The 12,125-nt window shown below is 44.2% G+C and overlaps 1 protein-coding gene across 1 annotated transcript in view; it reads left to right on the top strand.

The window, feature by feature from the left end:
• Nucleotides 1–12,125, top strand: part of KLHL7 (kelch like family member 7) — a gene marked incomplete in the record, with an annotated part of 773,580 nt that overhangs the window by 120,650 nt on the left and 640,805 nt on the right. Inside the window, 1 exon segment of the mRNA XM_069648328.1 lies at nucleotides 4,818–4,911. Coding sequence (XP_069504429.1) covers nucleotides 4,818–4,911 — 94 coding nt within the window.

Here is a 12,125-nt window from a genome sequence, read left to right as displayed (position 1 = left end):
ACCCTTTCAGGTTGGGGATTAAGTTTGATTATCGGCAAAGTACTTGCATTCATGTATGCGTCTCTCAAAATTGAGCCCTAAATATTTTGGACCATATTTGAGTGGTTCAGTTGCCTTAGGTCTTCGGTTGCCAGTGTTTAGAAACGCATCTATCCTGTCCTCCATCATTTGTCTCTTTTGAAGCCTTACGTAAGCCGGAAGGGGCAAAACGTATCCATCCACCTCCGCCTACGATGGCCTCCAGTGGTCACTTAGAACATGACGTTCAGAGTAAATGAAATTCACGTATATCTGCAGAGGCAATCTCCAGTTTCTGATTGGTTGGAAGGACGATTACCTCTGCGACAGGACCTGGCAGCTGGCCACACCTTCCATTCATCCATTTTGGTATGTAAATTCTTCTAGCGACACTCTGGAAAATCCAGAGCACCTGGCCTTTGAAGGGGGAATACTGTTAAGGATCACAAGTTCCCCTTGATAGTGTATGTCTTGGAATTCTTCTTCTGAATCTGCCTTTCTAGTTCACTGCCCTCACCCTGCTGCTTTGACCACTGCCTCTACTCCTGTTCCTCCTTTGTGCATCTTTTGCTTACGTGCTGCTACCTCATGGTCCTTCAGCCTGGAAAAGTTCACGGTTGCCACCTGGTTTCTTCTGCTACTTGGACTGGGAACGTTGCAGGATTCCCCCCCCTGTCTTGGTTTAGGTTTTTGTCACACAAGAACTGTCGTCTCCATCTTTGGGACTCGCCTGACCAGTTGACCTACATGGTGGCTTCTTCAGAAGGCTGGCTGTTCTCCAAAAACAAGCCCTTTGGAACACCAGTAAGACCGCCCCGTGACAGCAGGGCCTATTTTGCGTGGTTATGGGTTTAGTGTTTACTGTAGACTCGGTGTCGATATAGTGCATTCTAAAGAGGAAGAATTAAGTTTGGTTTTCCTAATTAACAGTCCTGAGTGAGGAACTGCCCCCTTTCTGTTACCTGAACTAACAAAAATGTACATAGACAACTTCTTGGTGCTGTTTTTTTGTGGTGTAAGTCTTGGTGACTTGACTTTTCCCATCCAAGTATTATTATTTAAGGTAATAGTTAAATATGTATGTTATACCATGATAACCAAAAGATAGTCATTTGGCAAGAAGGTTATCCTACAGTTAAAACATCCATACTGTGACACTTCTGTCCTATGGCACGCTTGTCCTGCGGGTCCTGTGTGCAGAGGTCAATATAGTTAGTACACTGGAGCATGCCCTCTGAACTTATTGTTGTAGAATAGGATATGATGGAAGGTAGTAATCTTAACTCTGGTTACCCAGGTGCTAAGCACGATATTTCAATCATTGTATGGTAGAAGGTAATCTGCTTTTGTCTGGGGCAGTTAAGCGCAGGATGCAAAAGTACGACGAGCAAGCTGTACCCTAAAGCCCCATAATGTAGAATATAATATGGTAAAAGATAATGGCCCTCATTACCAGTTTGGCGGAATTCCAGGATCTACGTGAAATTTCTGAGGCAGAATAACCTGCGACGGAAATGTTCGCATGGGAAATGTACGCACTACAAAATGTTGGTACATTTCCCATACGAGCATCCATTTCAAAACCCTACAAACTTACACACCCCCAACATACCCCCACCCACACCCTACTTACCTTTTAAGATGCTGTGTCCCTGCTGCAGCAGTTCCCTTTCACTTCCGTGATCGGGAACCAGCACTGCAAGGTCCTTTCTTTTTATTTTTCCGGGCAGCTGCAGGGGTTTCCGCCGCAACCCCCGCTCACTATACTGTGTAGTATAGTGAACGGGGTGTTGCGGGATATCCCCCCCCCCCATCCCCCTGCAGCCTTTTTAAAAAAAAAAATATCATACCGACCCCACCAAAACACCTACACGCATACCATGAAAAGTTCAAACTTTTGGTAGTTAGAAATTTTCGTGGTGTGTGTTTTAGGTCTTTTGATGGGGTCTAACTTTTTTCGGACATTTCGTCCTATTCAGTATTCCAGCAGTAAATCCGCCAAACAGAATTACTGTTTCCGCCACTTGGTCTGGCAGATTTACTGCCGGAGAACAAGTAGTGGTAGGCTGAGTTCATCCCCATTTTTTGGAGTCCATAGGGTTCTTATTTATACACTTTATCTCGACGGAAAGTTGGAGGATTTACCTCCAGCATAATGCTGGATGTAAATTATCCACTCTAAGGCCAAACTCCGAATATGGGCGGAGCGGTCAAAGTGGTGGTAATTCGGTTATTGGCACTTTTGTACTTGGGGCCCATAAACCTTTGACTGATTAATATGCTTTGTCTGGAGCACCTAAGTGCAGACAGTAATATTACAGTGCAGCTCGTTTTACTCCGAGAACCTATAGGTGAGGCACATAAAGGAAAGTGATGTGCTTTCATCTGGGACTGCCTAGATGTCGAACATATTACGTGAAAATGACACTGTTACTCTGGGAACACCCAGGTACCGACTGTTACAGTGTAACACAGTGTTACTTTGTCAGGATTACCTGCATGCCGAACAGAATATAGAACAATTCAGTAATTTTTGTCTGGGTCCTCCTGGAAGCATAACATAATTACAGTGAACTGTTTTGCTCTGAAGCTCCTTGAAGTGGAATATAATATGGCAGAAGTTGATAGGCTTTTGCTGAGTGATCTGGTTTTGTATGAGGGTGCCTAGACACCAAGCACCACAGTACACTGCGGCATGCGTTACCCTGCAAACTCCTTTATGTGTAACCCAATATAGTACAATGTAACATGTTTGTCTGCAATTACCTGGTTGTAGATTGCAGAAGTTTAGAGCTGCATGCTCTATCCTGATAACGTGATGCAGCACGCTGTATAGTAGTGCAATAGGTTTGTTTTGTTCGCAGACTTATCTTTCCCTTTGCAGAAGTTCTACTGGCCTTGGTAGGAAAGGGCAAGGTCGATTCTCTTCTTGTTACCTCTCGGTTTGCACCGTCTTTCTCCTCCTCTTGAACTGCCGTGCTGAGTTAGCTCTTCCATCGTGCCGTCGGCCTTGCTCATTGTTTGCTTTCGTGCTCCACCTTTTATCCCTGTGGGAAAAGGAAAGGGCTGTCAGGTGTGTGATTTTGGTAAGTTGCCTGACTTTGCCTGACCCTTAGGTTGAAATGTCAGGTGAACAGCTCAAGAATTAGTCTGTTGTCCTTTACTGTAGAGCAAATTGTGTTGAAATAGCAGGGTAGTAGAGTTTCTGAGTATTCTACAGGGTCGGAAGGGAAAGAGGTGGTATATGGAATTGTAGTTTTCGACCCAGGGGTTTGGGTAATCTCGGAAGGGTCTTTTATTTATTTATTTATTTATTTATTTATTGCAGGGTTTGTGAAATGGGTAAGCGGGTTTATGGCAACGGTAGTTGTTGGTCAGATTTGACTGGGGATTCAAAAAATGATCAATGATCCGAAGGACTGGGTTGATAAGGTTTAGGAAGCAAACCGGGATAGCCGGATCGAAAACTGAACAGGGGGGATTGTGAAAACGATAGTGTTTTGTCAAGATAGATTGGGTTTTCAGGAATTAATTTTCAGAGGGACATGGAGAAGAATGATCAGGAGTATTATGATTGGCAACAGAAAAACAAGGATTCCGACAAAGTTGTTTCCTACTATGACGGGGCTTGGGCCTCTAACTGGTGCATGGGTGGTGGGAATCCAATAAGTGAGCCTCACTGGGAGGAAGGGAGATGGCTGTGGTACAACCTACAAAGGTTTCAAGGATATTGTTCTCCTCTCCTTGGCCATAATACTGCGTCTCACCTGGGGTTTCTCTCCGAGCATAACCCCGGGCTTCCCTACCCAGGTGATCCTCCCTCGCTCGTCCAGCCCCAGGGTTTGGATCTGAGAGCACCAGCCCTCCCCTAGCCACCTGAATAAGGGTTTTCCCGATGTGTACGTGAAATTAAATGATTTTATTTATATCGCGCTCGTACACAAGTGTTTCAGAGCGCGACCAGGCAAAAAGGGAGGGGAACAAGGGAGAGAAAAAACAAAAAAACAGCGATCTTACTAGGCCCAGTGACATTTAAGAAAGCACAAGTGCATGGGAAAAGAAAATGGGGAAACGTGCGAAGCAGAGGAGAGAAAAACAAATCAATATTTAATAGAATAAATAATAAATATAAGGGCTTTAAACCATTGTAGTGCAGCCAGCAAGTGGCAGGTGAAAGTTAGTCAGAAAGATATATCTGATAAGTGCAGTTGAAACGTGGGAGGGGGACTCTATGGGTACAGATACAGAACCCTAGTGAAGATAGTGGCCTGGAGGCAGTGCAGGAGGGTGGCAGGGTGAGCAGATACCTGGGCCTGAAAGAACAGAGGGTGGCCAGGTGCACAATGCCGTGAGAAGAAACGGATCAACAGGCGAGAAGGGGGGGCAAAGGCAGAGGCAAAGAGGAAGGTCTTGAGAAGTTTCCGGAACCGAAGATGTTTTTCCTCAAGTTTCAAGGTGGCCGGGAAGCTGTTCCAAAGGGGGAGGCACCAGGGTGAAGGGAGAATACCCTGAGGTTTCTGACAGAATCCACCTTCTTTCTCCATGCCAGAAAATGTATGAAAGCGCTATCATCCTAGTAAGCAAATTTCCAGGGAATATCCAGAAAATTGAAAACCCTAACACACGACTTTTGGAAAGACCCAAGTGTTACTTGATGTTCACCGTCTCTTTGTAGCTTATGAGTTGGTGGGTTGGAATTGGTTATGTTGACTGTATAGTATCGCCAATCCTTTCATCCATCTTGTGTGATGAGTTTGTTCCAGGCACATGTATACTTCATAACATTTTCTTTTTTGTAGCAAATATGCTGGAGTCCAAGTCCTTTGAAGTGGAGTTGAAGGACGCTGAGCCAGACATCATAGAACAGCTGGTGGAGTTTGCTTATACTGCCAGGTAGTGCGCACATGTTCTCTGTAATCTGAATAGATATGTTGACACACTTTCTGTACTCCTATTAATGCTTGTAGATGGAAATAACTTAAGCTAGCATAATATCTGATGTATTGTGGATCTTGGTCCTGATTGATGGAACTGTCAACTTCTCTTTAGGCTGTTTAGTCACCATGAGGTGCAAGAGAGTAGGGCGTAGCATGATATGTTGTTCTCTGTATGCTTTTTATATCATCACTGCTGGATGTATGTGAGTGAACAAAGTTGACTGGTACTACTGTCAGAACGTTTTTTATTTGGCTGTAGTACTCTGACCAGTTGTTCTGCTCACCAATTGACATTCCACTTCCTTTAATAACAGTTTCTAGAGAACATCACCTTGGTGGGATATTTAATCAAAATATGACACTTGCCTCCGAAATGAGCCGTGTGGTTAAAAAAACTAACAGCAGCTTATACAAGTTTAGCAACCTTACACTTTATTCACATAAGAACACTTCAATCAAGACATTCTGTAATAGCTTGACAATAGAAACACTGTAACTGGCCACAGATGTGTTCAACAGGTTCCAAGTGACACAGAGTAAGACGGATCCCTTTATTTTTAGTCTATTGCTGAATTATCTGACCTCCGCTGACTCTTTCCTAAATTCAGGGTTGAATTCAAGACCCCCCTCCACTACCCGAGTCTGGTGTATAGGGCATAAAAGGACAATGATTTGGTAGGTTTACTTACCTACATCATCTCCCCTAGCTTATCAAATCTCTAATGGCCAATGCCAGCTCTGAAAAAAGCTGATTTGGGAGTTTGCGCAACAGCAGAGCAAGAACAATATTACCATGGATACGTGGAAGGTTGTGCAGAGCATCCGCTTCTGAGTTAGAGGGAGGGAGTCCGGATATGATGGGTGATGGAGATGCCTTTTTTTCATTTGTATAACATTTTTGTATTCAATCCATACAAGATGGAACATCAGAGGTACAAAGATACGTAATCTTCAACACACTTCTATCTGCTTGACACAACAAGTTGTCTACCTCAGTCTTTCAGCCGTATTTGACATAATTGACACCCTTCCTTCTCTAACCTCTTGGTTTTTCAGGCTCCATTCCCCAGTGGTTCCGTTATTCTCTTTCTGACTGCTCCTACTCGGTTTGCTTGGCCGGCCATCTTTGTTTTTCATGTCCCTTACTTCTTGGGGTCCCCCAACGTTCTGTACTAGGTTCCCTACTTTTCCCTGTACCCTCTTCCTCTCTCTTTCTTGATCAACTCATTTAATATTCTCTCCTCATTCTCCTCCTCCGATTTCCCATCCCAACACTGTTTCCTCTTATTAACTTGTGGCCATGGAGGTAGGTCAGAAGGACATTAACTCCGATTAGACATTTCGCTGGTATGTTGATTAAAGAAATTAATAAAGCCTGTCTTTCCCTATTCTACAAGGTGTCCCTACTTAAGGAAACTAGCCAAGGTGCTATCAGTCTGTGAATGTCTATAAATTAAACCGTCCACTGTCTGACTCTAACCTATCTGACCCTACCACTATGAGAATGTCAACCTTCTCCTGGGGTTTGTTGACTTATCTTTCAGCCACTTTTCAATAGATGATCTTCAGATAGTCTCTAGTGAGTACTTTTATTAGTTAACATTCATTTTAGATTTTTGTTTTCTCCTTTTGTTTTCTTCTCTAATGGGTGATCCTTTTCTCCTCCCAAGGTACATTTATCCAACAATTCTCTTTTCCTTCTGGGCTATTTCTTACTTTCCTGACTAGTTCATAGACTTTGATTTCTCTTTGTGCATATTTTTTACAAAGTCCAGCTTGTTCTCAGGTTTCTCTTTTATGACCTGCTCTTCTTTCACTTGTGCCTGCTTGGTATGAATTTTTACGAATTGGGTCATTTCCAGAATATTTTCTTTCACTTTACAATTCTTCCCTAACTGAGACGAGTATGACCATTCCAATAGTGATTCTCATTCACTCTTGTTACATTTGCTTGCTCTTGACTGGGACAGAATGAGCATTCCAATAATGATTCTCATTCACTCTCGTAGTTTTCGCTCTCACGCTCTTGACTGTGAAGAATAATATTCTAATAGTGAATCTCATTCACTCATTCTATTTGCTTGCTTTTGACTGTGACAAGCATGAGAGTTCCAATATTACTGGTTTTCATTCACTCCACCGGTCTCCTGTTATCCCTATTACCTTCCATTCTTAGGACTAACGTCATCAGGGTTTTTGTTAGTTGAGGATCCGTTTTCTCTCCTAACCTGGCGTCTCTTGTCCTTTCGCCAGCTTCTCTTCCCTCCCTCCGTTCTTCTCGCCTGCCGATCCAGTATCTCGGGTATCGATTGGTCCAGAGTTGGCCGTATCAGAATGTTTTGGCGTCATCACAAGGATCTCCGGTCCATCACGGTTCTTCCGTGGTCACGCCACCCTTCTCGGTTTCTCTTTCTCGGCATCAGGGCTTCAGTCTCACAGCTTCTTTGCTGCCCACTGTAGCATGCCTGTCACTTCTCGGTCTCTCGCGTCTCCAGGATGCTGCACGTCTTACCTCTGCCTCACTCTGGAGTCGGCATGCGTGCCCCTTTTGAAACTCATGGGCTCTTCCTTTGTTTCCCCAGGCTGCTCCCCCTTTTGGATTGACATAACAATGGGGACTCCCCAGCGCCATTCTTTGTTCCTTTTTCTCTTTCTCCTGTGAGTTCTCTTCTCCATTCGTCCAAGGGGAATGGTAGCTTAGGAGGTTTCCCATTTTGTGTTGGCAATAACATAATGGCCTTCTCTTCACAGATATTGTAATCAGAAGGGTTTAAAGATGTTATTTTGCATGGTTCTCTAGGGAGTTCCTCCTGGGATTAGGAGTCCTTGTCCCCATAGGTGGAGTCTCTCTCGTTGAGGTCCCATTTGCTTCTACACCTTGGGGAGGAGTGGCAAATTCATGTGATTTGTCACCCCATCCATTGCTGGATGGGTGCTCACTTTCTTCATCTTGATATTCCCTTCCCCCTCTGCTCCCACACACTTCTGGCCTCCTATTTTCCCCTTCCGTTCTCCCCTTTTCCTCTTCAGCATGTTGTCTTGGTGTTCTCTTTGACTCGTCTGTTTAATTTTCTCTTTTTATCACTGGCACTTCTCAGCTTTGCCTTTTATTTCTCAATAATCTTCGTCAGGCTTGCCCTTTTAACGACACTGAGCTCCTTATATCCTGCCTCACCTCTCCTCTAGTCAACTGATCTGCCTTGCTATTTGGCGTTGCTTGTTCTCTTAGCCCTCTTTGGTCAATCTACAACTCTAATATCAGTCTCTTTTTCTTACTACCACCTGGCTCATCTATCTCATCCTCCCTTACATTGGCATCACTTCTCCCCTTTGATTCTCATCTTTCCTTTTAATACCTTTGCACTGTCTATAAATGTCTGTATGGGCTTATCCCCTCTATCTTCCCCATTGTGTACCCGCCTATCTCCAATCCTTTCTTCTCCCCATCCCCAAAACCCCTTGTCCCACTTTCTGCTTTCCCTTTCACTCCTCGTCCCCAAATAATGTAACGCCCTTCCTCTGCCCATCAGCTCTTCTCTATCTACCATATATTTCATACTTGCTTAAAAACTCATCTTTGTTCTTCTCTTACTGGCTATTGAACTATTTGTGATCATCTCTGCATTATCGGAGTTGGCTGAGTTGGCTGCAGAGTTGCAGTATGCGGCTGTCCCTTGAACTTTGTTGCAGTGATCCCTAGTGATTTAGCAGTTTGTCTACCATTTCTGCTTTGAAGAGGAGGAGGCACTTCAAAAGCTCCACTTAGCCGCAGAGCAGCCGCAGAGTTGGCTGCTGAGTTGCAGTCTAACGCAGCAATGGTGCGAACGCAGATTCGGGAGGAGGATGGGCGCCACCTGCGAAGTCAGTGCCCCCGCTGTGAGGACCATGGGTTGGAAAACAGGAGCCTGCTAAAAACTCCACCCTGTCAAAAAAGATAATGAATGACACTGCCTTCAGAGATGAGGTAAGACTCTGATACAGGTAGGAGAGAAACGAATACTGCTTTGGAAGTCTCCCAATCAACACTGTTGACGCCCATATCTATGCCCATGACTCAGCCCTCGCGTTTTACACGTTCCCACTCTGAGTACTTATTAAAAAAGTAAAATAAGTAATAACTTGTCAGACTTCTTTGAAACACGCGGTGATGAAGGGGGCTTTGGAGACTGAATGTTGGAGGAGGGTGAGCCTGGTAGGTGGGAAATCAAAGTGTGACTAACCATGGCAGAGAGGAGTGTGGTGGGGCTAGCTAGTCGGGAGATTTGCTGCCCAGCCCCTCCTCCCATGCAGCGATCTGAACGCTGCAGTAACTAAGGAAACAGAGGTGTATCAAAGAACTGTACTGAACAAACTACACCTGCAGTCGTGCGGGAAAGTAGCTGCACAAGATTTTTTAACACAAGACGACGAGAGCCGTGCAGAAACGGAGGATAGTCAACCAGCTAAAAAAGACCTGAGCCTTTTGGATGTATACCCTTAGAAGGGGACATTATGGAATATGAACATCACAAGTCGACTAATAACCAGCAACACAATCCTGATTTGAGATTGTTCTTGCCTCTCCATAGTATCACTCAGGATGCCCAGGTAGACTTTACCACCCCTAGCAGTGGTCGTTCCACGAGTAAGACGCTAGTACCAGTCCGTATGTCCAACTTCAGAAGCGATGAACTCCCCACTGAATTAAGGAGTACCAGAGGTCAAGTAGCTGTGACACTTGATTCGACAACCAACCAGTAGCGCGACCTGGTGAACAAATGAGTGATCTAGAGCAGAATTCCACTTCTAGTAATAACGCTCAAATTCCTTAAACGGTGCTTCCTTCCATGCTGTCTCCAGTCTCAAGCAGAAGATCTAGAGTGACATCACAACCTAACAGCAAAGAGACTCCTTGCAAAAAACCATAATGTCTGCAGTGCCGATTGCGTTGGCCCTGTTTTGTAAATTATACAAGGCTTTAAATGACACTCTGAAGGACCATATTATGATGGCTGCTATGGTGCGCACCAAGCTAATATACCTGGAGGGGTACATTACAGCGTTAGAAGCTAAAAAGCTGCCTGTTCAGGATACAGGCAAACAACTGGACGCGCTAGAGGCCTCTGTCCTAGGACCTCTACAATCGAGTAAGTCTTCGAGAGTACCAGGCTCCTTGACAATTGGTACTCAAATAATGTTTGTGCCTAATAAAGGGCTCAGACCTTGTACAACGAATATTCCACTACTTGATGTTGCAAGTAACGGTAGTAGAGAAACTAAGTCCAGATCACAAACTAGCAAGAATATTGTTACAGAGAAACAACTGGAAAACCCCACTAGAAGCACATCGCTGGAGTGTGCTAAAAATGTATTACATCGCCCAAGAAAACCGCCTAATTGGCTGCATAGTGTTGGAAACCAACAAACGAGTATCGACTAAAAACCCCTATCATACTTATCTAAACAAGACGGAAACATCATGCAAAGTGATAGTCATCTACCCTATGTTCTCCCAAACAAGGTGTAATAAACAGATCTAAGATCTATAACTTTCATCAATGATACACAAGAGAGTCAACTGACTGTAAAAGAGATTGAAGAGACTAAAGTCATAAATCAATTCCTGTTCCTGCTCTGAGGAAAATGGTTTTTTTTTTTTTTTTTTTTCTTTTTTTTTCAAATGCAATATTTATTTAAAATTCAAAAGAAAAAACACTTTAATATGGGGCAGCAATCACCAATGGGGTGATGGTTAAAATGAGAATGTGAGCAATGCACTGGGTTTGACTTTTTAGCAGAGCATACACAGCACAGCAGAATAGGAGCACTTTTTGATTTAGAACAGATAGCACCCAAATTAGAATTTCCCCTGCAACGTTCCCGCAACCCAACAATAATTAATTCTGGATACAAAGAAGCAGCAGGTACTCTGGAATAAGAAACTTAAAACGGAACCTAAAATCTGACCTTCCCTCCCCAAATAAGAGAGAAAACGGATTTTAAACCCCTTGCAGCAATGTGGTCAAATGACTCGATAATTGGATATATCAATAATGGATGTGCGTTAAAAACATGGAAGCAAATAAGATTCCTTACTAAAGCAACAGTGCACAGATTAACAATCACAAAGGATGGATTACCAAAAGAATACAGTTCAGAAATGAGTTGAAAGTTTAAAACAGATGCAGTCAAACAATGCGTTTAAAATTTACACTTTTGCAATTCCTGCCTAAATTACCCAAACAGTTTTTAATAAAAACGGGGGAAATGACATGCATTACTTACCGTAAAAGCATTTCTGATGGTTTTTTTTTTTTTTTTTTTAATCTGTTTTATTATTTTCATTGTGTCATCAACGTGAACATACACAAAAAACAAAGTGCAATCACACCCATCCCACCCTCCCCCCTCCCTATCCCAACTTGTCCGGGCCCAAACGTGTTACACCACCAGTTCATCCACGTGATTGTTGTGGGTCATCTGTGTCATCGCCAGAGGAGCTTCCCATGTTGGGGCTGAACAGCGTAACCGTTAGCTCCACCCATTGTAGTAGGTCGTCTGAGGTGTCCTGCCTTTGTTGGCACTGCGCCATCTCCCAGACCGCTGTCTCTGCGTTCGTCCATTTGCGGAGGTCTTGCCACCAAGTCAACAAGCAGGGGGCCCGCGGGCGCTTCCAATTCATTGCAATGCGTCTCTTCGCCAGTATATACATTAGGTCTTTTAGTTTATTGAGTGGTCTGTTCTTCTTGCTTCTGGGGTATATGCCGAGGATGCATGCTTTTGGCGTATGAACTTCTAGGGTGATGTTCGCCTCGGCCACCTTGGCTTTGACCTGGGCCCAGAAAGACTGAATGGCGGGGCATCCCCAAAACATATGTATCATCGCCGCGTGGGCTTCGTTGCATTTGGGGCACCCAGTGGTCACAGCTCCACTAAATCTGGAGATGACGTCTGGTGTGAGATACGCTCTATTCGTAATGTAGAATTGGATGAGTTGGAACCTGGCGTTCCTGGATACTTTCCTGTGGTATCCCATTATGGCCCCCCATTCATTGTCTTCGAATTGTGATCCTAGTTCCTGTTCCCACGCCGCCTTACACTGGAGGTTTCGTTGGGTGACGCTGTCTAGCAGTGTGTCATATATTCTTGAGGTCTCATGGCCACCCTCGGCCGCCCCGAGCAGGTCCTCAA

This window comes from Ambystoma mexicanum, chromosome 2q (assembly GCF_040938575.1).
Source record: "Ambystoma mexicanum isolate Mex_15411 chromosome 2q, UKY_AmexF1_1, whole genome shotgun sequence".
In the NCBI taxonomy this organism is placed as follows: domain Eukaryota; kingdom Metazoa; phylum Chordata; class Amphibia; order Caudata; family Ambystomatidae; genus Ambystoma; species Ambystoma mexicanum.
The sequence above is the reverse complement of the archived record's forward strand: the minus strand, read 5'-3'. Positions and strand labels throughout refer to the sequence as shown.